The 26,442-nt window shown below is 41.9% G+C and overlaps 2 protein-coding genes across 3 annotated transcripts in view; one reads left to right on the top strand and one right to left on the bottom strand.

Moving 5' to 3' along the window:
- Positions 1–16,304, bottom strand: part of niban2a (niban apoptosis regulator 2a) — a 34,845-nt gene extending 18,541 nt beyond the window's left edge. The window contains exons 1-6 of the mRNA XM_037116526.1: positions 16,178–16,304; positions 15,631–16,006; positions 7,611–7,741; positions 5,439–5,567; positions 5,237–5,342; positions 3,934–4,101 (exon numbers count right to left, since the gene is read on the bottom strand). Of these exons, the coding sequence (XP_036972421.1) occupies positions 3,934–4,101; positions 5,237–5,342; positions 5,439–5,567; positions 7,611–7,741; positions 15,631–15,685 (589 nt within the window). The 5' untranslated portion in view covers positions 15,686–16,006; positions 16,178–16,304. The remainder of the gene's footprint in view (positions 1–3,933; positions 4,102–5,236; positions 5,343–5,438; positions 5,568–7,610; positions 7,742–15,630; positions 16,007–16,177) is intronic.
- A 1,548-nt stretch (positions 16,305–17,852) lies between these two features.
- Positions 17,853–26,442, top strand: part of stxbp1a (syntaxin binding protein 1a) — a 36,406-nt gene continuing 27,816 nt past the window's right edge. Inside the window, exon 1 of one of the 2 annotated variants that reach the window (XM_037117028.1) lies at positions 17,853–17,986. In XM_037117028.1, coding sequence (XP_036972923.1) covers positions 17,950–17,986 — 37 coding nt within the window. In that variant the 5' untranslated portion in view covers positions 17,853–17,949. The remainder of the gene's footprint in view (positions 17,987–26,442) is intronic. The other variant, XM_037117029.1, reaches the window with a different exon arrangement.

Below are 26,442 nucleotides of genomic sequence, written 5' to 3'. Positions count from 1 at the left end.
AGAGGTGAAGGGACAGGGTGACTCCACTCTGGTCTGCAGAGCTTTACAGAGGTCAACCAGCGACGGCACTCAAGATCTTAATTTATATCATTCAACCTTAACTACTGTACTTAACCCGGTTTAATCTTAACCTGTCATAGTTACTGCTGAGTTTGACTTTTAAAGCCTGACTCCGTGGTGCAAACATTCAGACTGACACGTTGACCAGTCAGACAGTCTTTGTGCTGTGCAGGATAGTGCATTGAGGTCACCTGTTATAGCGGGGCACTTTGCAAATCATCCTGTTCAGGCGATGCAAAGCAGTTGGCTGATTGTTTTATTGCAGACCGATAGAGGATAAAACAACAAGAGCTTTAGTGGATTCAAATAGATCATCAGTGTGTCAGCGTGAACATTTAACTTGTGGTTTGAAGTTATCAAAGCCAGCTGAATAGTGTCAGTGTGCAGCAGAGGGACTGCTTTGCATTGAAGCTTCATTGCTGCTAGCGGTTGATCCTTGCTGGGCACTGCAGGATTTCGTAGCTTCAACATCCAGACAGAAATTGCAAGAAATTATTTTATCATTTAAAGTTGAGTGCATGCATCCGCCAAGGCCTAACAGTCAACAAAAACTATTGAAATCTGCTAGATCTGGAATTTTTATTCAGATCTGCATGAACTTGTATTCACCCATAGACACCAGCCAACCAACCAACATACCAACCAAATAACTAACCAACAGACAGGGTACAAAACCTAACCTTCTTGGCACCAGTAAAAAGGATTAATTCCATATGTTTTTAAAACTGGCCCATCAGACAAGCTGATGTAGAAGTGTGTGTGTAAATGTATGTGCATGAGGATCTGCACAGAGGGCAGGGGTCAGGCAGTTAAAGTATTTATCACTCCCAGGAAAAGTCTTTTACCGGCTCTGGTTTTCCTCCCAACACTGACATGACAGAGGTGAGAATGGGCGTGTCAACACAGGCCAAATACACAACTGCCAATCCACACTGACACCAGACATGGCGACAGTAAAACAGCAACACACTGTGTTCCTTACAACATATCCCTGGAGCCCAACCTCACAGCTGGAATGTATGGCAGAGACTGAGCATGCCCAAACAGGTCATGCTGGGAAGTAAAGGGGGAGCTTGGCTGGATACAGACAGAGGCTCATTTTGTTTGACATTTTAGAAAAAAAAACGTGTGCACTGCAGTTGGTGTTTGGCTTCTGATTCATGTGGCCATTAGCTAGCTTTGACACTGAACTTGGCTAAATTTGCACTGAACTGACTCTAACTGTTGGGCTTGCAGTGGACGTTTTCAATGTAATACTGATGACAGACGGCTGCAAGCACTGTCATGTGTTTCAAGGCAGAATGGTTTGAATTTATGCAACACAGTCGGTTGGCATGATCGTTGGCTAAGTGCAAAACAAGGCTGAGCGACGTTGTCAGCCCGGTGAGATAATGTGTGGGTGTTGCTTCATTCAACACAGGGTATGAAAACACTTGTATTGCTGATAACACAGCATTGTTTTGAATGTAAACCTATTTATTTGTGTATGACTCACCACCATTTTTTAGTCAGTATCGAGATAGTGTTCAGTGGGGATGCACGATAATATCTGCGCATCATCGGTATCATTTCATGAAGGCTTTAGAAATTAAATAATTGATCATTTCTGAGCATAACGGGCCGATAAGATTACACATTACAAGTTTCACACTTGAAAACTTTTGACTTTGTAGATTTATATTGGTTTTGTTGGTCGGAATAAAGAAGCACATTAAAGACGTCACTTTGGACTCCAGGAAATTGGGATGATAATTTTTCACTATTCGTTGACATTTTAGAGATTGAATGATTCATCTTGAAAATAATTGTCGGATTAATCAAGATAATAATCATTAGCTGCAGCTCTACAAATATGTATCCATTCAAAGACATACAAATGAATATAGTGCATGTTTTTTCTAAATAAATATATAGATATAAATATATAGATATGGTCATGAATTCATAATCTGCATGAAAACCCTTACAAATAATCCACGCTTGAGCTACAATCTCTCGTCAACACCACCTGTCTTCACAGCCAGCAGGAACCAAACAAGCCCAGTCTCGCTCAGTGCAGCAGCCGTTTGTTTATGACTGAATCTCTGTAGTTTCGTATTTTTATCTCAACTTTCCCAAGGCTCCCACTCATTCTCATGTACCGTCTCGACTCGAAATAAAGCTCACTAAATGCAGGATCACACATTAACATACACGTGCCTGCATGTGGTGCACGGAACCACAAAATGCGAGGTGGCGAATAACCTCCCTGCATTGTACGGCAGGATTAACAGTTAAATACACCTGCGAATTAAACTGGGTGTGTAAATTGCAGCCAACATGCCAAGTGGCAAACAGGCCCCTCTGGATGCTGCCATACAGAGGCCAAACTGAGACGCACAGTCTGATATGACAACACGACAGAAATATGGATTACACTGTGTTTGCACATCCTGCGGCACGTCTCTGCCTTCTGTCTCTCAACACAATGACACGTGAGTCATGCCAGCACACGAAGAAGCATTTAATAACAGATCAAGAGCTGTCTCCACCCTAATAAAGCAAACATCCTCTAATGCGGAGCCAAATACAAAACACACCGCAGTATCCTCAACTCACAAACAAAAGGCCGCACTTGAATAATGGTGGCAGACAAATGAAGGCAGGGAGGAAAACATGTACAATTAAAAATCAGAGACTCATTACCGTGACATTCCTCAAGCTTCTGATGAACACATCATGTTATAATGTAAAGCCTGATCTTTAGAAATTCTTTAGACATAGTTTTTCACAGTTCTTTCTGGGAATTTATGCTTGTCTCATTTTAAAAGTATTTTTCATATTTTAAAAGGATTTTTTTTTCTATCCTGGAGGAAGCCAGAGGCGAGTAAAGCCTTTACTTTGGAGTTCTTGGAGTGAAGATAAACAATGACTTTTCAAATGTTTTACAGTGAAAGCCTCCTGGGAAATTGAAGGGATTAGGCATCTGATTAATGATTATCTCCATAATCTTGATTAATCTATTATTGATTTGGCTGATTAATTATTTGTGGTTAAAAAAAAGCCATCAGATCTTCTAAATGATCGTTTGTCTGACCAACATTTGAAAAACCTGAAGGTCCTCAGTTACAGAGTTACAGAGACAATACAGAGACAAACATTTTTTATTTGATTAACTACTTAAAGGCACAGTAAGTCATTTCTGCCCCTAGGGGTCTCTAAATGAAAACAAAAGGCGTAAGAGGAGAAATCGCAGGATTACAGGAGTCGTTGTCTTTACTGCTGAATGACAGCCATTGCCATGAAAATCTATCTACGTGTACGTTCACTAATAAATGAATTCACCAATGGTTTCAGCACTGTAAGTGACTATACTTACTACAACTGAAGAAAGGGTTCAGTTTCATTAACGACAAACAGCAGAAACATCTATTAAAAATAAGGAATACTCTCCCTTAATATGACGAAATTAGAACGGAATCCAGTTTGACATATAAGCCTGATTCCACTTCAGCTGAGTAAACAGTAAAAAGTCCCCGCCCACTGTCTGAGTGACGCAGTCTGAGCTGTACAGTTTTCAACATAGGTAGCTCTGATCCGGACGACAAGAACTTGTCACACTGTAACCAAGACCACGACAAGACACACAAACACAAATACACATCATTCCTGCAGCGTCTCACACTCACAGCTCACTCATGTGGCATGAAAGCTTCATGCTGTGACACACACTCACACACACCCTCCGCTGAAGCTCCAACAATAGTTGAGATGGCACTAATTGTCCAGGGTGGAGTGCGGAGAGAAAGACACCGCTGCTGGTAATTTCTGGTGCGATTACCGCTTTACGTCTTCTTAAGCTGTAGTGAGGTCACCGTGTGCACGTGTGCGTACCGTTGTCGCAGTGTCTGACGCAGTCCTGCAGCACGGCGTGCCACTTCTTCTGCTCCTTCTCTGTCATCACACAGAAGTAGTGGTGGCGGGCGTACGGGTGCCACAGGATGAGGGGGAACTCGGACGGACACTTGATAAATGGATTACTGCCCACTTTGGCCTTGATTCCTGCGACAAGTCACATGAGAGAGTGAGAATGAGAAACCACAAAACATAGAGAGGGCTTCACAGACAATAAAAAAAATGGAAAAAATATATATGAAGAGGAATTGGAATAAGTGGGAAGTACTACCACATATGTTGAAAAAGTAGAATAAAGGCTTTTGTTGCTCTAGAGGAAGCTGCATGTTCTCTGATAAATGGCTGAACTGCATTGTAGGTAATGTAGGCACCAGATTTGAAAAGCATCCCACTGGGCTTGCATTGTACCCCCATAACACTGCTGGTCTCATTCTGGACAGTTTGAAAATAAGTGATAAAAACTGATACAGCAGAGACAGAGATGTCTGCCTACATTACCCATGATGCAACTACCACTAAGTGACATCACTGAAGGCAATTTATCCGATGACATGCAGCTTCCTCTGGAGCTCAAAAGACTTGACACTACTTTTTTCACATATGCAGTAATATTCATGAAGACCTATAAACAAACACACTTTAATGTGTACAATTGGTGGAGTTACTCTTTAAAATATGTAAAAATAAGGACAATTTAGCATTTAATGACAGATTAATTCATGACTCTCTGTCCGTTGCCTCACTCTCAACATATCAAATACGGCAACCTGGTCAGTGACCCGGTCCTTCTAAGCCTGACACTGTAGTTAGCCCTGAATTGTTGTTTATGGAGATTTACCTGTCATGGTTTAGAACAAATAGCCAGAATAGTCTAAGGGAGATAGGTTGGTTGGATGTGTCATACGCTGGACGTTTCCCCAGAAGACTTTAGATTACGCCAAAAAAGAAGTTGTGAAAATGACACAACTAAAGTGAGATAAGCGACATGACTGAACATGACTCAGACCTAACCAAGTAGCTTTCGTATCCAAGACTAACCAAACCACAACCGCTATCAACATTCCAATAGTTACATCTTGTAATATGTGAAATGTTCCTCAGCAGCCTTTATTCTTTAGGTGTAACACAACATCACATATTTATTATTGCTTCCTTGACCGCGGAGCCGTGCATGTGCAAAAAACCTGACGCTGGAGGGGAACCTAAAGCGTCAAAGCTAAGGGACGCCCACCAGGCTGCCGTATTTGACGAGCTGGGAATGAGAACACGTTTATCCTCCTACCTGGCAGGCTGGTATTTATCAGCTCCATGTATTCCTCCATCGAGGCCAGGGCCTTGTATCCAGCGCAGTTGATGGTGGCTTTAGGGTGGAGGCCCCGCTCATTTGCCTGTGAGAGAGATGGCAGCGCGCCCCAGCTGTTTTAACACAAGTGCCCATATCACTGAATCCGCCAGCCATTTAATTGAGAAAGAGGAACGCTCACTGTTTTGCTCTCATAGAGACTGATGGTGTAGTTGTTCGGCACAGATATGAAGCGACTCCTCCACTTCCTATTCTCCTCCAGATACTGAAACAGACTCCCAGAGAAGATGGAGTGGCCTGCCAGAGGGTCCTGAGAAGTCACAGACACAATGATGAAACAAAACATTCATTTTATTTTGTTTTGTGATACCAACTAATGTAAGTTTGTACATTATTACATTATGTCTTAACAAAACTGAAGTTTCTTACTCTTACAGTTCAAAAACTGCTTTAGTCACATCTTCCTTAACTGTGCAAGAAACCTGAAGCTAAACCGTCTTTCCAAACATGCGGGGGTGGAGATCTTTGTTTAGTGTTTACTCAAGGATACACGCCGCCCACTTTGTTTTCAGATTTCCTGCCTTGGATCAAATAATACTGCGACTTAGACTGCTCACAGAGGAAGGAAGGAACGGAGGGGACGCAAGGGAGTTTCAGAGCTGAAACACACGACACACATTCACTGCTGTTTGGAGAAATGTTGACTTGATTTGTGACGAGAAAGAAAGTGACAATCCTTGGCGACGTTATGCGGGGTAGACCACAGAGTAATATGATTAAGATTATATGATTTTTTTTTTCTTTTTTTATTGTTTTTCTCTAAACTGAATCAGTGGAAGCAGTTTTTCACTTGGATTTATGTACTTGTGTACCAGAAGCTTTTGGTTTCCTGCTGTAGGGACACACTGGTCACCACAGAAATGTTTGGTCAGCTCGGAAATGCTTCCAGGAAAAAATAAATGAATGAAAAATAAGTTGAAAAGGATGAAGATCAAGTCAAATTGTCTGATTCCAGCTTGTTCAATGAGAACAGTTCCTGTTTCTTTCCACTTCTGGGACAATGAACCGAATATTGTTGGGTTCTGGACCAAAGGTGACATTCGATGATGTCATCAACTGATTAACATCTTTTAAACAGTTGATTCGGTGCGAAATTAATCTACAGTTGAAATAACCGTTGAAGCTCTAAACAACAGTGTTTGTTCTCATGTCATCTAGTGTTTCTGTCATGAGCAGCCGGCCTCCACTCTCTGAGGTAGAGTAGATGAGCTGCCGAATTAGAATTCCACACAGCGTCTCTGTTCATGTGTGAAATGTGCTCTACTTCCCCTTCAGTGACTGAAACATGAACAAAAGTGGGACTTTCAGTTCTCTCAGTAAACAAAAAGAGGAGTAATACAAAACCCACAGAGCGGTGAAGCAGAGGGATGGTTTGTTTGGTACACGGACTCTAAGAATGCGCCCATTCACGCCACGTGTATGACATGAAGCTCTGTTTGACTAGCAGAGCCTACGCTGAAGTTTACGGGAGCACAATTCATTTAGCTACAAGCAACAACGTGAATGTGTTCGATACCAGAAACGTTTCGTAAAGACGGCTTAAATTCTAGAGCCGATTGTAAATTTTGATGAAACAAATCAAATTTTGTTAATTACTCCATTTGTAAATTACAACAGGGGTAAAACACAATTTGTGTAGGCCAGTAAGTGTTATCTCTAACAGAATGATGCATCGACACTGGTGGAAAGGTTACAGGTGAAATGATGATGTGGGAAACATGGTGACATTAATAAATGTGGTCAGATGGGTCAAGAATTACAAACAGTTGGATGAAAAACTCAAATGAAACACAATTATTCTCCAAACTTGCCATAATAAACACCCATTTCCAGATGACATCCTGTTTCAACTTTGAACTACTGTCCCTGAAATAGGCTTCTCAGTTTTCCTTCCTATCATTACCGGCATTTCAGATGTCCTCACTTTCTGTATTACCCCCAAATAAAGGGGGTCAGATAATCAGGATAAACTGTTGGTTTGTTTAGAGCCAGTCTAACAGTGGTAGTGACTTCACTGTTTACCCAGTGTGAGCAATTACTTTGCTGAGTTTGATGTCATCATAATAGACACAAACGATGGCCAAGCCTATAAAAATAAGATCTGCAGTGTGATAAACTGGAAATATCCTTTAGATGTTTGATTCGAATCCAATCTTCATGTAGAATTGAACATGTGCCAAAAGATGTTATTATGTGTTAGACAATGGCAAAGATTCCAATAAACTCCAGTCACAGGTGGAAACAGCACTGTTTGTGTATGGCCTGTATCGTTCTGTCTGTATGACCGACTTGCCTTCCTGTGAAGCAGCTGCGACTGCGTTGCTCCTCCTCCTTCTATCTCAAAGCGGACGCTGTTGAAGAGGGCGACCGCGTACTGCTGCTCGTACACATCACCAAACTCCTTCATCACATCTCGGGTCCGAGCTGCAGGAGGACACGCAAACACAGGAAGATCAGGAAACATCCACATTTCAGAAAAATCTATAGAGGTGTTCAGACACAATTTTTCCTTCGGTATATATGTATATATACTATATATATATTAGGATCATGAATGAATGAATGCCAGAGAACTAATAATTATCCAGTCTGACAGTCACAACTAAAAAACACCTCAAAGATCAACAAAGACGACGGGTAAAGTTTTGTGAAGTGTGCTTAAACTTAATGCAAGTTTTTTGCTGTAAATGGATACTGGATAGATGTGCAGTAAAAAAGAAATCTGCCAAGGTGCAGAAAGGTGTGCGGAACGCTGCTGGGAAGTACTGTTTCAGGGCTAGTAAACACACATTTGCCAACTCTTCAATACCCAAACTGGCATTTTAGCCTTGGATACTGGGAACAATATCAGAGCAACCCTAAAAGTGTTAAAGAGTTAAAGTTCATTTTGGTTCAAACAACACAAGTCAGTAGAGAACAGATCAAGCACTTGACAGCACCAGACAGACTTGACAGAGTCTTTATTCTGCACGAATATGTTGGGGACGTTTTTAAAACATATCGCTACTGCAATTCAAATTTCTGTGTTAAATATTAGCCCAGTGTAGATGGGAGCTGCAGCTCTCCTCTGCAGACGTGCTGGCTTAAATAAAGTATCAGCGTCAGCGAGGCCACAACCTTCCCCACTATCAGTTTTTGACGGAGCACCATGTCATAAAATTTAAAGTGGGTCCTTTTCGAAAGATTCACAGCGACTCCTGTGCAGCACTTACAAAGGGAACATGTATTATCAGCACAGTCGACTTCATGTCATGGGCGTCTGGTAAAACTGTCAGGATGGAGAGCTTTGCATAGTTAAAATACAACCGCATTCAAAATATGTTTGAATATACTAACTGCTTGGCAAATAAGCACACCTCACTGCATTCCACTGACGATTTCTGAATATTCTCAAGCTAACAATGTCATTTTAGAAGTTTTTATATATCAAATGCAAAACCAGATGTTTCCACAGCTGCACCATTCAACCACACAGTAATATTCTACATGTTTTACTTCATAATTTCAAACATATTTCTTGTTAAATTTAGCCTGGACCTTAAAATGATTATCATTATAAATCAAATATATTTAGGTGTTGCGGACTGTTGTTCAAAGAAAAGAAGTAGTTTGAAGATGTTACATTGGAAATAAAGAATTTTGCACTTTTTTCATACATTCTAAATGGATAATGAAACTAACTGCTAGCTGCAGCCTCTGCTGGGAGAAAAAGTCTGGAATCTCCTTATCAGTATTAAATCAATTGAATCAGTGTTTTCCTGTGTTCCATACATTCTTTCCCCAGTGTGACTCAGCATTTCTTTTCCGCCACTCTCTGCTCGCAACATCCTACTAAGTAGTCAAAGAACCTGCTGGAGAGGACGTGAGTTATTCCCACGTTCCAGTGCTGGAAGAGTCAGCTAGCGAGCCGATCGGCGTGCTTGGCTCAGTCAGCGGCAGACAGTGTTGACTATGATCTGTTTATGGAAGGAAAAACCCAGGAAGGAGGGAGCCGGCCAGTAGTGGGAGAGCAGGAAGGAAAGAGCTGACAGGACAGGATAGACAGGGAGAGAATGTGGAGGAGACGGGGGACAGGGACACACAAACTTATTGAATCACTGTGTCATACCGGGAGGAGGTGCACAGGGTAGAGGGAATATGAAGGAAGGTTGTGAGACAGCTGAAGCAAAGACTCCTACTTAGTCAGGCTGGTTATCCAACCTTAAGACTTTTTTGGTATCGACCAAAACATCTGAGAGCATCTGTCAGAGACTGAAAGCTGGCTTGGAATGTCTTGTTTATTTATTCTTTGATTAGCTCATTAATTCAATCAAAATATGTGATTTAAATAGAATCTACTATCTCGTAACTTGGGGACCTCTGTATAACTTCAGTTAATCTTTGAACAGCAGATATCAGATATAACTCTACCCAGCCTAAAGTTAAATGGGCCTTCCATTCCAAATCTGCAGGGTCGGTACTTTCCACTGGTTGTCCTGCTTTGCCAAAGTCAGCAGACTGGGTAAGTGCACATGGACGGCCTTTTGCGCACTTGGAAATTGGAATTTGGAAACAACGACCACATCGTAAATCAACACACTCAACCCTCTGTTTTCAACCGGCGTAAGCACGCCAAGAAGTTCTGTTATACCCCTCCAACCCATCGCTTGATATTTCCCATTTCACACAGGAGCCATAGAGAAAACTGACAAACACCTGAAATCACTGCGCCTGTAACTCCTCTATTAACTCTAAAATGCTTGTTTGATGATTTCACATCTCACTCACATTACTTTGGAGACCCAATTAACCTCCCAGATTCCTCATCATCAACCCTTGCTCCATCCCACCCATCCATCCATCCATCTTCTTCCGCTTTATCCGGTACCGGGTCGCGGGGGCAGCTGTCTGAGAAGGGACACCCAGACTTCCCTCACCCCGGACACTTCCTCCAGCTCTTCTGGGAGGATCCCAAGGCGTTCCCAGGCCCAAGGCGTTCTTCATCCCACTGTTACAGTAATTCCATGTTCTGAATGGACTTGTAATAGATCAACAATAAGATTGTATAGATGCTGTTACCAGCACCTGTTTATGTGATAACAGGTGTCAAACGGGACAGTCCCTAAAGCTGAAACTTCCCCATGTGGTTAGAGTCTAACTTAAAATTGGACAGATCGCAGGGATCATGTTTACATATGCATCTTACATATGAGCATCAATGTAAAAGTTTATTATATTTATTAGGGGATTGCAAAAGTCAGGAATTTATCCTCTGACAGTTATGAATATCTGAATCTTATTATCATTCAACCAACAATTACCTCAAACTCAATATGAAACCATAAAACGTGGGTATTGTTGGTGCTTCCAGTAAAAGCTACAAAATGTTTTGTTACTTCCATGAATTCACTGTAATGCATCCTAAGGGTCTGGAAGAGGGTAGAGAATTAGCACTTGCTCTGGACCAGCACTCAAAACACCTTGGTCGAAATTGGGTATAAGTACCCGTGTTGACCATAGGTCAAGTGCTGGAATGTAGATCTACTGATAAATTGAAAGCTATGTCTTTCGACTCACAAAACAACGTGTCCATCAGACATTTTATCCTTAACAAACATCAACACAGATATCTGATCTCCTCCACTGAGGTCAGCATCTAACCATGGCCTCAATCTTGATCATGCTTACTGCCCTGCCCACTGCCTCACATTTGAGTGCAAGTCATTGTCTGATGTCTGAAGTCAACAGAACCACACTTCTGAGGTCCCCACACCTATGATAATTATAACCAGTCCACAAAACACATGTAGACTAGATGAACAAACTCCTATGAAATACTCTATTTAGAGTTCAAATCCTACCATGGCCCATGGCAGCAGAAGGTCTGTTATTTTAGAATAAGGACAGAAAACATAATGATCCTCTTTCAGCTTTTCAAAAACACTGATGAAACAAACACCCAATGAGGAAACACATTGACCGGGAACAGATGCAAGCCAGCAGAAGGAGACAGACTTCAGCTCGTTCTGGGGTTAGGACAGCAAGCAGTGTCCCAAGCTACACAAACCACGCAGCCTCTGACAGGAAAACTGAGATCAGCTAGTATTGATGCAGCTGTGAGGACTGTTTCACAAAGAAGGCTTGGCATCTCAGCAAACAACTCTGAAAGGTGTTAAAAACCCTTTGGACACATTATTAATAATTATTAATAAGTGTAAGACATATGACATGTTGACATAAGCTGGTGAGCCTCGATCACGCCTTGCTTTTGTTGTCAACAGCAAGAATTCCTCACAATTACCCTGAAGACAAACCAGCACATAACCTTTTCAAGCGCATGGTGAAGGAGGGAGGAGATCATTTTGAGAGAATGTGCTTGGGCAGCGAGGATGAAAAAAAATCACCTTGTAGGGAGGTGCTCACTTCAAACAAAACTCCCCATGCAGAAATGCTGAGCAAGTCTTCACTCACTCACACACACACACACACACACACACACAGTGCACACCAACTTGAAAGACACAAGACTTGACTTTTTAGCACCATGATCGCTTTAAAGGACATGTTGACTGCCGCTCATGTGTACGTGCTTGCATACCTGCAGAGAGAAGGGCAAAAGATGAACAGAAAGAGACGACACAGAGGGAGGGTGTGCGAGAGCCAGACAGAAGTTTCAACTATTAATCTTGTGACATGTTTCTACCTGCTTCACCTCTGCAGCTTCACTCATTATCTTCTCCTCTGGCCCCTCCTCTGACTAATCTAATCATGTGTATGTTTTTCTTAACCAGAGTCGTAATAAATACTGCGTGCGTTTTGGTACATCTTGAAATGATGGTCTGTGTACACTTGTTCAGTGCCGATAGATCCTGGATTTTTAGGGCTGACACCGATATTATGTGATGTGATGACGACATGTAATGACAGCAGGATATTTTACAGGTTCACAGTAAACTTTGAACTTTGAAACTCTGACATCAGTGCACTGAAACAAACACCTTTACTGGGAATTTACCATTATAAATTACCTCAAGCATCATATTTTGCATCTCATCTTGGCACATATCGGGCAACATTTGAGCCGATGCCAGCGTATCTGTGGCAGGCCAATATCAGCAGATGATGACCCACTGATCTATTGGTCAGGTTACCAAGTCACCTTTTGTCGTGATGACATCTCGACAGCCTTGTTCACTGATGAAGACAATGAGGAGCCAGTTCAAACTCCCAGAAAGCTAGTAGGGGTCCTTTTCAGATGAGATTATTTGGTGACACACCAACTGATAAGGTGATACTGTCAGCAGAAAGTGGCTTATCACAAACACTTTGATGACTAATGTGGGAAAAGAAGCATTAAATTCCCAGTGAAATGGATTGTTATAGTGCAATGATGTCATTTTGCACAACAGTCCAACTGTATATCATTAATCCCTCCCTTACTTATCTCTGTCACAAGTATTTGACCGCATTTCAGGGATAATTTGGAAAAAATGTATGTTCATATATCATGTTTATGCCTCAATATCAGTTTCAGACACAGTATCAGTCAGGTTCCAGTCAAGAATACACAGTTCATGTTTGTTTTGTGCTTTTTTTGAGCTCATTGCGGGGCAGCTGTCATCCACCAAATGGAATCGGCGGTTCGATCCCAAGAGCAACCAGCCGTCCGTCCTTCGACAAGACACTGAACCCCAAAATTGCGACGGAACAGATGGGTGTTCCATCAGTGTGTGACTGTGTGTGAGAATGAGCATGATGAGCACGTTGGCACCTTGCACCACAGCCTCTGCCATCAGTGTGTGCGCTGAAAAATGTTGGGTTTGAAGCTCAGCATGTTGGGTTAATTGCAAACACACACAACTGTGATTAGTGGTTGTAAAGTAGTTTGAGCGGTCGGCAGACAGAAGTTTTTAGAGTCGTGACATCAGATAAAGGCCGGCATCATTCAAGCAGGGGTACAGAAATTGTTTCTCATATATATGAACTCACTCTTATTTTTTGGGGCAATCAATTATCCAATAATCAAACAGATAATCAATGATCGATAACATTTTGAAAAGTCTGTGAAACATGGCTCTCACATTCAGTATATGCGAGATGCGATGTCTTGAAATTGCTTGTTTTGTCCGAACCAACAATCCAAGACTCAAAGACATCGTCACTCTTTCCATGTTAAACCCACCATGAAAGTATTCCTCTGCCTGGTTCACAAACAACAACAACAACTACAACAACAACAAAGAAACTTGAGGCCCTGGACTTCAAGAACATAATCTTTGGTTTCCAGAAGTGGTTTCCTCATAAAAGAACGCTTGCCAGCATAAACACATAAACACAATAACAATCCTGAAGAACATCCAGCTGAGGCCAAAATGACTGTTACTGCGAAGTCTGGTGGATCTAAATGCGCACTCAAAAATAAAAACATCTTTGGACGTTTAATGCATCGTTACACTACATCTAGCAATGACGGTCTTATAATTTCGAGAGAGCGCATTCGGATTCCTGACAGTGTTTCAGCCTCTGGTCCCATGCCTCGGGGAGACGATCACACAGACCTGCACACAGTTCACAGTGGGAGGCTGGAGCAATCTGAGACTTAAATAGCAGTCGGTCCCAAACTTATACAAACATGCTCCCCTTTGGGAAACCTACTTATTATCTCTGAGAAATGGGCCTGCAGCAGAGTTGGGATTCAGGGGAACGCTTCGTGTGGAGCAGAGCAACAATGCACTGATGTGAATGAGAAGCTTTGTGCCAGAATCAAACAGGGGAAGGTGGCGCTCGCTGAGATGGAATTGCTTTCATTAGAAAACAAAAAGCTGGACTTCTGCAGGCCTTTTCACAGTATTCAGAAAATTGAATCAATCTTGGCAGACAAATCATTAAGGAAGCTTCCCTCTGCAGGTCAGCTTGACAGCTAGATTAAAGACCGTTAACAGTATATATCAAAGGAGAGGTCCAGCCACAAATTAAAAGTTTCTTAGTCTACAAAACATTTCTGGAGCTTCACAGCAAAACAGCATCCCAGCATTCTCCTAAACATCTAAAGGTAGAAGGGGATTTATAGTGTAAAATACAAAGCACTTAATGGCCCCATACACTTCATCCAGCGTAATTAGCCCCGAGTTCCCAAACTGATCTGAAAAAGGTTACTGACACCCCTGATGCACGATCAAGCTTGTGTGGCCGCTGCAGACAGGCTGTGTGCTACTGCTGATAGCTTGGCTGCTAAAGTGAGGTTTTCAGTTTTTAACAGGGTGTAAATAAAGTCTTTTTAAATCAATATGAAATCTCAGAGCTTCTGGATTATGCCAGACAAGTGGAATGGAGCCATTTTGTGTGACTTTTCTGATGTTATTTTCCTTTTTAAAACAAGTCCACATCTGCATCAGTAGATGCTGCAACACTCCAGAAAAGTTTTGTGAACTACGAACCTTCATCCGATTTTCCACCAGCATGGCGATAAGTAGATAATGACTGGATTTCTAATTTTGGATGAGCTTTTCCTTTAAGATCATTGAGTTGGTTAATAGGTAATAAGGCCCTTATATGTCTTTATATGATGCTTATTAACATTAATAACACAATACAGGTGTCAGTAATAGCATAATAAACATTATAGTACACATGTAAGACATTATAGTTAGAAGTCCTTATAGATGCTTCAGATTGTTAACAGAAACCATTATAATGGCTGTTAACCTCACTGAGCATTGTTGCTCCAGTAGCTGCAGAAAGCAAAGTTAATTGCTTAATAATGCATTAATCTTAATGAAGCAAGAAAAAAGTCAAGCAAAAGTTTAACAATGACATGTCAGGCATGCTAGTTGTTTGGAATGCTATTATGAACAACCATCAGACACTCATAAGAATGTAGTAGTTTTTAAGGTAAACTGTGCTTATAAGCGTCTATAAGGTGTTATCATTAGCACTTGTCGTCTTTACACAGTCTTATAAATCTTAATAATCTCTTCTGAGGACTTACAAGGGAATTATTACCTATCAACTAACACTTATCTCAAGGATCTTAACATACAGTTATGAGCTTTTAGATAGTGTTGACAGAGAAGAGAAAGAATAGCAGATGTAAGATATAATTACAGCTGTTTTGCTGGATTTGCTGCGAGCTGTGAAGTAATTTACTGTTTGAAATACATAAAACTAAGTCATGAATCTACAGTAAGGACACAGCTGAAGGTTAACAAACCAAAACTAAATGAAGCTGTTGAAAACTTGATGAATGAAAGTGAATGTGAGCAGAAGACCCTCAGCGGAACTCCAGTGTGTGGGGGAAACTGTCTCCAGCTGCCGCCAGGACACTCCTCTCTTACCTGTAATCATCTCCCGCCTGCTCTCATCCAGGTGAGAGGAAACCACGTCCCCCATGGTCACACGGCTGCCTCAACAGATCTGCAGGTATCCGGGCTGCTCACGGGCTGTAGTCAAGGGCGAATAGGTGTCGGTGGTATTTCCAACAGTGTCAAATATCCGAGCAGAGCCGCTGGGAAAATGCTTGAGTTCCCTCCTGAGAGGCGCACGGCTCCGGCGCTGCTGCTGCTGCTGCTGCTGCGAGTCTCTGAGGTCCAGAGGAGGAGGACTGAGGCGAGGTGACAAGGAGGGAGGAGGAGGAGGTGAACACTGGCCTGGTTCACAGAGGCAGGACACACCCTCTGGGAGTCATCACTGGTCCAACGTGTTCAGTCGGCCCTGCCAAGGGTGTGGCCAGAACCAGGAGCTTAATAGAGGAACAACTACTCACTATTCACTGTGTGTGTGTGTGTGTGTGTGTGTGTGTGTGTGTGTGTGTGTGTGTGTGTGTGTGTGTTTTTTAATCCAACTTTCTATGTGTAACTTAGTCATACGACATGTAAAACACACCTTCCATGTACCGCTTGCTTCATGAAGATCATCCCAGGGCTCCTTTTAAAAATAGTTTGGGATTTAAGTTAATATCTATAACAGAACTACTGAAGCCAGATTTAGCCTGAATACTATCAGAGGTTTGCACTGTGAGAAAATAAGAGTTTCCCATGATGCTCAGTGTTTGTGTTTGTGTTTCCCTGCAGAAGATCCATGCTGCCCCCTTGTGGACGCTTTGTTTCTCACATGGTTAAAAATGCAGGAGACCTCAGTACCCTCCTTCATTACAACAACCCGTCACACAAATCAGACAATACAATCTATACGTAACAACAACAACAACAACAACAACAATAATAATAATAATAATAATAATAATAATAATAATAATAATGATACTACTACTACTACTACTACTACTACTACTACTACTACTACTAATAATAATAATAATAATAATAATAATAATAATAATAATAATAATAATAATGACAACAGAGCAAATAATTGAACCTTTAATGGAACAAAACATCCTCGACACAATCACTGACTGATGCTACGTTCTCTTGATATTCACATCAACCATATTGCTGAGGAGGAGTGAGGAGTTTGTGGTTCATTTGATCCCCATTAGCTCTCTATGTGGTTGAGAAAATCCATGAATTAGGCTCAAAAGTCAGACCTGAATAAAAATCTTAAAGTATCAGACTTAAAGGATAAATTCACCCCAAAAATTAAATGTCACTATTCTGCTCAACCCCAAATTTCAGCATTATAAATGCTGAAATGGTCTGAAGTTGTGTTAATAACATCTTTTTAAATCAGCTTAGGAGCTGAGTGCACCTGACTTTCCTTTTTGTATGAGTGCAAGTATTCAAATGACTGAATTTTCATTTTTGGGTGAACTTATCCTTTAACCATCCAAAAAAATGACATAGAGCTGACTTCAACATCAAAATTACGAGTCGCACATATACGTACATGTATGTGTTTTGTTTTTCTATCTGATAATACATTGATTTAAAGATGCACCAGTTTGTCTCTCATCCAGCATATAATCTGCACATTAATTGATTAAATTCAGTTAGTTACATTTAATTACATTTCATCAGTGACAGCAGTAATAGCAACTTGTGATATTTTTCTACTATTGAACGGATCCCACAGAGGAGTCATTTGATCTATCCGGCACAAATGCCAGTATTAAATTTAATTTCTGCAGCAGGAGCATTTTGTGTCTGTCTTGCTGTCAGCTGAATACATTTATGCATTTTATGTTTTCAGGGGCACAAGTCATCTTGTAGACATCACATTGTGCTCTGGGAACTTTTTATAATAGCCATATGAACGGATAATGACAAGAACCAATAAGCCTCATAATCTCCAGTCATTTCACTAATATTTATGTTTGTTTTTTTTCCTTGATATTCAATGGTTATACCTAGAATTGCTATATTTTATTGCATGTTCCTGGAGGGCAGGCTATAAAATACATCCCCTCATGTTAGATATTCTATAAGCATTAATGAGGGGCTGGAGCACAGACGGCCTGCTCGGCTGTAGTAAGAAGGTGTTTAAGCTAATGAGTGGCGATAGTAGGAGTCAAACGTGCGACAGCACCAATGAGAGGATGATGCGGAAGGATACGCGGTGACGTTTCCAACTGGAGGCTCCTCCGCAGCGGTGTGAGGTGAACACAGAGGAGAGAGAGAGAGGAAGAGAGAGAGAGAGAGAGAGAGAGAGGGGGAGGAAGCAGAGGGAGAACACTCAGTCTTACACTCAGCAGCATCATGGCACCTATCGGATTAAAGGCGGTGGTCGGCGAAAGTAAGATTATTATATTTCTTATTTCACTAAATGCGGTGAGATGCTCCTCTGCGGCGCGCATATACGGTTGTATCTGCTTGCGCGCGCGCGCGTGTGTGTGTGCGTGTGAGTGTGTGTTTTTTTTCTACAGGATGCGGATGTCAGCTAGTGCAGCTGGGCGATGAGGATGAGGACGATGATGAAGGTGGTGCTGTCGGTGTGCCATTGTGCCGTGTTGTAAGGCAGAGCCGTGCGGTGAGGGAGCTGTAGGGAAGCTGCACAGGCTGCTCCGTCTCTCCGGGCTCCTGCGCTGCGGATGCGCAGTTTTGTATATCACGCGGCGGAGACGTTATTCAGGCTTTACGAAGCGGTGATTAGCCCCCTGATGGAACACGTAGGCATCGTTCTCCAGGAGGATGCAGAGAGCAGATGTAGCCCACACACGCCCTTTCAGCCTGAAACAGCGTTTATTTCAGCAACGATCTGTGCCGCAACATCACCTACACGCTGCAGACAGCCGCTCCTCGCGCCTTGGTTGGCTAATAACTGGCCAATAATGTGATTCAGTGCTATTGGTGATAACATGACAGGAGATGAACACTCTCAGTCAGTGGGATTCCCTGATTTGAGCAGTGCCTCACCCCTCTGATGGAGCATGAATAGGTTGCGTAAAACACCCATTCTACTCCGGAGCGCCTCTCGGCTGAATCTGGCTAATGGCGGATCGGATCCAAGAGGAGAAAGTTGGCTAAAAGAAAAAAAAAAAAAAAGAAGAAGAAGAAAGAAAGAAAAAAAAGGCCGCAATGCCAGAAATTCCGCATTATCTGTGCACTAGCTACCGTCCAGTAACGATCAGCGGATACCCCTCTCCTCATCTTCATCCTCATCTTCATCCTCATCATCATCGTGCTCTTTACTGGCGCTGCGCCACCGATCAGAGCCGCTCTATGCAATCCACTGTCATTAGGACGGCGTAGACTCGACTGGCTACTATCTGATTTTGTCATTAGTCTCATTTATTTCGGCTGACGTGATACTCCGGCAGTGTGTGTGTGTGTGTGTGTGTGTGGTGCTGATGCAGGCCCGAACATGGAGGCGCAGCGCGATCCTCCTCGGCAGGGTCAACCGGGTGCAAGTGTCGGTGGTCGTGATAATGTCAGACAGGCCTGCAGTGTGTTAAAGAGGGCGGTTCGTGCGATGGAAGCCAGGTGCCCGAGACCAAATTCAGTCATGTCAACGGCTGCACGTTTCTCGCGATGTTCGCTGCCCTGCCCGTGGTGCAGGACGTGCTTCATCCGATATCCGCTGTTCACGTTATCGATCCGGCTTCACAGTCCACTACAGAAATCCACGAGCCGGGTCTGGAGTCATATTTCACTCTCTAGCAGCAGGATTGCGGAACCTCTGTATTTCTGTTTATCTTATTTGTTATGTGTGCTGCTGCACTATTTTTGGGCCCTGTCCCCACCCAATCACACACACAGACACACAACCATCTCCTCGCACATGGAGAGTTACTGTACATCCCTGCTATGATATGAAAGAGGGTGAGAAGGTTTGAGCTTTGGGTGGTGAGTCAGGCCTCCCACATGGAGCACGAACCGCTGATGAGGACTATAGATATATTGTATGATTATATGTCCGTTTAGTTGGGGAATGTATGGCTGAAATCTTTAAATTCTGTAAAAATATCACGTTCGAAACATAAATGTTTTCCATTAACGGGACAGTCTGTTGTGGAGTCTGTTCTTTGGAGAAGAAATTCAGACAGAATTTGAATACTTATGATATTAATAACTCTGATATGTGATTTTTTTTTTCCATGAGTGAATAAACAAGCTGCTCTAAGAGGAACATAGGGTCCCCAGAATACTGTTTTTGAAGCAAGAAGGGTGGCAGGGTCCGCCACACATGAACAGAGTAAAACAGAATGAAACTGTAATGTCCTTTAACGTCAGTTTGTTTTGTTCAGTTTATTCAGCCGGGGAGACAAAGAGTATGAAAATGAATAATACTACGTAGTGCACATTTAATGATAAATGTCAGAATATTTAGAATTAAGTTAAATTCACACATTTAAGGTCAGTGTTCCACACAAAAAACGTGTGTCAGCCAAAATCTTATTGGTTCATTTTGTGAGCATTTAATTAGTTTGCGTGAAATAATTGATTTTCATTGATTCTTTACATAGTTGATTGCAGTAGGTAGTCATAGTATCATAGGATACATCAATAACTAACAGCCAGACCTGCTGTGAAGTTGGAACATATTGTTTTAGGTGATAAGGAGATATAGTTTGGCTTGTTCTGCATTAAGGTTGATCATTCGTATCATTTTCTTGTTCTGCGTCACTGGTAGTCGTGCTCATGTTTTTATCTTTTCTGTAATATTGCAGCATTTTTAGCTTTTGAGACATCATCTGCACACCTACATCATTACACAATGCATCTTCACGTGCCCAACATTCCTGTACATTCTGCATTATTTAATTACTAAGTCCTTGTGACTGGCAATTACATAACCCAGTTTGTAAAACTAAAGGCAGACGCATGCAGGATCGCAGTGTCTAGTGAATTTTCTAGAATGATGTAAACACTCGTGCCTGCCTCCCAGTAGGTAAAGGCAGGCACGCAGCAGGCAACACCTGCGCCCTGTTTGGCTGAGGTGAAGCAGGGATGGGATTGGTGGAGGCAGAGGGGGCAAAAAGGGAGGGCGACACCATCAAGGGTCCTCTCTGCAGCAGTGGATGTAGCAGCCAGGATGGAGGAGGAGGGGGATGGGCAGCGAAGCAGAGCTTCACCCTCCCCTTTCATAACTGTGTGTGAGCATCAGTCCCAGAGAGCAGGAGAAGGGAAATAAAGCTGAATGATGAGGAGCTCAGCAGCAGACTGATGACCCGGACTGGGAGATATTTAAATCTTAGTACAGCAGCTCTTTTTGTAAATTACAACCAGTGAAAAGTAACGGTGTTCTGTTTTTGACATTCAGGTTGCGAACGCTTACGCACTCTATGAACTGCAATGCATATAAGGCTGTTAGACTGGATCTCATTAGATTGAACAGGCGTTCATGTTCAGTCCAATCCTTCTTTCTTCAGCAGACAATCAATAATGTATCTGCACTAATTCATTAGAGTTGGGTTATATGGACAAAAACTTTTATCAGATAGTAAGTTATTTCCTATTGTGATATTGATCTAGTTGCATACTGCAGCGAATGTTCTCGAAATTAAAGGGAGAAAGGCTTTATCGATAAAGCCGAGTGTGAATGTCTGTTATTGGCTGTAGTCGACTGAAATATGTAGCTCATGACTCAAGATACTTTACATTTCTGCTAAAATCCTGTAAATCCAGTGACACCACACAGCATCATGGGACTTCTCTGTCTACAGACAGATTATTATTGCCTCACAAATGCCCAGCCCTGCCTTTGTACATTCATTTTCGTCTTATTCCTGTTCAGGGTCCTGAGGTTCGTCCTCTACATGCAGTTGCTGTCACATGTGCATAACTGCTCTTCAGTTGCATAACAGATCCAAGTAATGAGTTTGTCCACTTAAGAGACAAAATGCTCCCATTTAGCGGAAATTGAGGAGAAGAAACATCAGTCTGACTGGAAACAGGAGGGTCACCAGCAGCTGGTTACTGAACTGAGATTCCACCCTGAACAACATATTCTCTTATTTTCTCCTTGTGTCATGCTGATCACTTTTTTTCATCAGTCAGCTAATCCAAAAAGGTGACTAATGAACCCTAACCCTAACAGCCACAACAGTAAAGGATATTTGTTGCTGTTCTCTTATGTGAAGGATTAAGTCTGACTAAACTCAGGGTGGGGGGGACACTCGAGACAAAAACAGATTTGTCAGCTGCCAGTTTGTCTCTGATATGTGTTGGTGTTGAACCAGGACCATTACTGAAACTGAGCAATCATGCAATAGCTTTGCCACACAGATAAATATCCACATGGGAGGAGCTATTCTTTAAAACATGTGGTTAACATTGTGAAAGAGTGTATATAAACTCGAAAAATGTTGTCCTAAACCTAACCAAGTCTTATATCTCCCTAACCCTAACCTAAGAGCGATGGAAAATGTGAAAGACAAGAAGAAATAATAAGTACAAGTGAACAGTGAAATAACAATATGTTCCAGACAGGATACAGAGCCCTGTCTCCCGAGTAAGAGTCATATAATAAACCCACTCAGCCATAACAGTTTGCTCTAAATGCATTCTTTGTTGCTGGCTTGTAAGTCAAAATGATAACCCTGGAGCAACATTTATTATGATGTTCCAGGAACAACACCAACATGGCGATATCAGATACACTGTTACGGAATAACTGCCAAATACTAATCTTCACAGTGTAATATTTTGGCAGTTGGGATACAATAAATGTGTCTTCTTCAGTACTTGGCAGATCCAAGTGATTTAAAGCAACTACAGTTGGCACGATTGACAACATGCAAATCAATACTTAAAGAAACGAGATGTTGCGTCACTTGAAAAGGAGAAAAAAGACTGATGAAGTGGGCAAGAAACAGCGTCGATATGACAGAGTCTCAAAAACCCGCGCACCTAAAATCCAACGAAGGGTCATTTCCTGCTCTGTATGCACGAAGGCTGTTACGAGCGCGAGCAAGTGCTTAACACTCAAACACTCATCAAATTGACTCTCGAGACTTTGGAGGCGGGGACGGCGGCTGATCTCTGCCCTTTTACCCTTGTCTCCAATTAGACTCATGGTTCAATATAAGTTTGAGTTAGTTCTATGTAATCTGAAGCTTTGAATATTTGTAGGTTATTCTCACTGAAGCTTCAGATCTCCCAAAAATGGTGTTCCAGACAGCCCTATTTTATCAATGCAAGTCTTGTGCTGAGAGAAACCAGTTGAGTTAAGAATAGTACTGGGCACTGAATTATTTTCAGTGAAACATTTTGTTGTTTCTTTTACTCTTTTCTGTTGTTGCAAGAATTTGAACCCATTGAAATATATTCCTCTTTGTAGCAGAGATCAAGACAAGGACACTGATACCACTGTCCTGTCTGTACAGAGCTGCAGTCAGGACAGGGTTAGCCTAGCTTCGACGGATAGACTAGAAGTAGATGGAAACAGCTAGCCTGGCTCTGTTCAAAGTCAAACAGTAGCCAGGCGCAGGGACGAGGCAGCTTCCTAGCATCTTGACTTCGCAAGTGAATTTACCAGGTTTGCTCATTTCAAACTCAGAACCTGTCATTACTGATTGTGGAAACCTGGGCTACAGCTGCAGACGCAGCACGGGAAGGCTACTGTGTGGACGCATAAAGTGAACTCTCCTTAATACCAAGTTGTTGTTCATGCGTTTCATCAAGAGCTAGTATTTACTGAATTCAGAGTGTTGTGCTAATCTAGGCTAACAACTTCCTCTCTCCTAATGCACTGATTTGAGACTGATATATCCTCATTTTACTCTTTAAGTGGTAGCAACTGAACATTAATCTGATTGGCTGTGATGGATCAGTTCACTCTTCTTTGGAATTATCTGGAAGCAGGCTTGTGTGTATCCACTCCTCTTTGGCCTTGTGGAAGAGAAGGAAGGAAAAAGGTGATACAGAGAAGGACACGTGCATGCACACACACACACACACACACACACACACACACAAACAGCTCTCCACTGACCTTGGAAGCATCACTGAACCAGAGCATCGTCTGGGTTCAGTGTCTGACGCAGTGCCTGCTGCCGCTGGGCCTCTGTAAAAAACACATGCACAAGTACGCAAGCTGCACACACACACACATACACACACACACACGCACACACACACACACACACACACACACACACACACACACACACACACACACACACACTCCCCATAAATCCATGCTGAAATGTCACGTCCCCGTGGTTACAGTACATGAAAGGCTGGCTGAAATAGAGCTTCCTAATGCTGGGATACAGTTGCTCATGATCTTAATGAATCCCCCCTCTCTCTCACTGAGGAAGAGTGCTGTGTCAGAGCTGGCAGACATCCTCCTCCCACACTCCTCAGCAGCACGTGACCGCTCTCTCCATCCTCCTTTTACGTACATACACACACATGGAGTACAGACATATCTAACACCGTGTTACACAAATAGCTACATATAGACGATCGGCGTAGTGTGAAAGCCAAGTCAGCGTCGGCCAAGATGCTCTCGTCCTCTATCGACACAAACAAAAAGAGGAAACGCACGCTGAGGGAGACGGAGGAAAGGTAGCGTGACATGATGGCAGGGTGTCAAGTTTTTATTTGAATTGTAAAGGGATTTTGAATGCAGAACAATATAGATTCAGGCTTCTGTGTTGTGCATTAAGCTGGAGTCGACTGCAGAGCTTCAGACAGAGCTCCAGCCAGGTTGTCACAGCCTGCAGCATCATAGTGGATTGCTTGCTTTCCTACTGGTTCCCTGTGTTCCCATTTGCTTGATTTTTTTAATACAAGATAGTTACAAGCCTTCAGAAGTCTTGTAACTGCTCCTGTTAGCTGGATAACACAGTGGGTCCACATTACATAGTCTTACACTGTGCAAGTTCAAATAACAACATTGCTGAAAATGCACACCTAACACATGGCAGATACTCATTATAGTCCTTTATCTCCATATTTACATGACTTCATGCATATAAAATAGTTAAAGACAGGTTAAACTTAAGTTGAGAAACAGCCTATTTATTGAGCGAAATGCATACAACACATAAACCTGCATTATTTTCTAGGTTAGGTCTTTAAAACGGATTTAAACTATATATTGGTGGGTTTAAAATTTCTAATTGGTCACATTGTGCATCAATCATCTGGAGGCTGGCGTTTAAGTGGCTCATGCTCTAGGGCAGGCATAGATGGTCATATTGGCTTGAATCAGCTGTCAATCAGACAGCTGCTGTCTGAGCATGGTTAATGCAACTTCTGCTTTGAAATGAGAGTCTTATTAGAGATTAAAGAGTGAGATGCTTTCTTCACTCTGTCACAGTTTAATCACTGACTTAATATGCTGCTGAAAAGGATTTAGTGAACATTTGGGAATAAGAGATTATCATTGGTGAGTTGGCAAAACATGCATACATGCTATGAAATGGTTTGCATGAATAGAATCATGAAAATCTAAGCTTTCTGCAGATGTATGGTATTACTACACTACACTTGAGGCCTGTTTGCTCGACTGTGTTTGTTTTGTTTGGCGAACTGGCCGGATGGTTCAGAAAAGGTTAGATAACATGAATAATCAGTGACTGTTTGGATAAGTGATCTATCTTGAAAGGGAAGTGGCAGTAACAGCAACCTATTTTCCCTAATGTGTTGCATTTCCAATCAAAATGGAATATTTGGTTATAATTAGAGAGGGATCTGATTAAATTGTTCAGGGATTTAATTTGATCGCTCATAATGTGTGTGCGCTCCAGTGAGTGTCGAGCCTCAGGAGGATCACAGTGTGTTAGAGGACTGTTGGCCTCCACCTACAGCTGCTTCACCTGCATTATTAGGAATGAAGATTGTTTATTTAAATGGGACAGCACAAGTTAATGAAAAATAAAAGATGTAAACATGACAGATGAAGGATGTGCATGTGTAGTCCCCTTATTTGGTAAAAAAACATCAACTGTTTTTGCCATCAGACAACCAGCGACACACCTCTTAGGAGGCACCTGTGTTCTGTGCCCTGAGAGCACGGTGTCCACAAGCTGACAGAGTGAACTGTGCTTTGATTTCCAGTTGCCTCAAACGACATTTGTTGGAATAAATGAATGCATTCAACCCACAGTGGAGGAGGAGTCATTCATATTCATGTCATGTCATGTCATTCATGTCATGTAGTTAAATTCATATTGTATTTGCTAGATACCAGGATGCAAGATAAGAATTTATTTCACTTTCACTTATTTCACTTCATACTAAAAATATCAAAATATGCATCAGGCTTCTCCAGCGTGAGTCTCTTGCATGAAATACCTTGAGGTGTTTGTCAGTTCTTCTCTCTTACTAATAACAGTTTATATCCCCTTCAGCGCTTTAGTTTAACCATAAGTGTTTTGTCTTGAATCAAATGTATTGAAAATGCAAAAGATTTCTTATCAAAAGCGGTTAGTAATATCATACCTGCTAAAATAATTCTAACTGGGGGCGTCCAGTAGGAGTGTTACAGCACCAGGTTTTACACAGTAATTTTTAATTGGTTGCCACTGTCCTCATTACACAATACATAGTTCTTATTCTGTGCAGCATTTCTTTAAAATGTTACCTTAAGTGAGGTTTGGTGTGATTAAATGCAGAATTTTGAATGAACATTCTGCAGAACAATAATTATTTTAATCCCATTTGAATCATGCCATGAAATTATGATTATTTCTGAACTCTGAATGGGATAAAAAATATATTAGTCAACCACTACTTTACATTTTTTTGCCGAAATAGATCAGATTGGGCACACCCGAGGAGGCAAGATTCACCTCTCTA

This window comes from Acanthopagrus latus, chromosome 12 (assembly GCF_904848185.1).
Source record: "Acanthopagrus latus isolate v.2019 chromosome 12, fAcaLat1.1, whole genome shotgun sequence".
NCBI lineage: Eukaryota > Metazoa > Chordata > Actinopteri > Spariformes > Sparidae > Acanthopagrus > Acanthopagrus latus.
The sequence above is the reverse complement of the archived record's forward strand: the minus strand, read 5'-3'. Positions and strand labels throughout refer to the sequence as shown.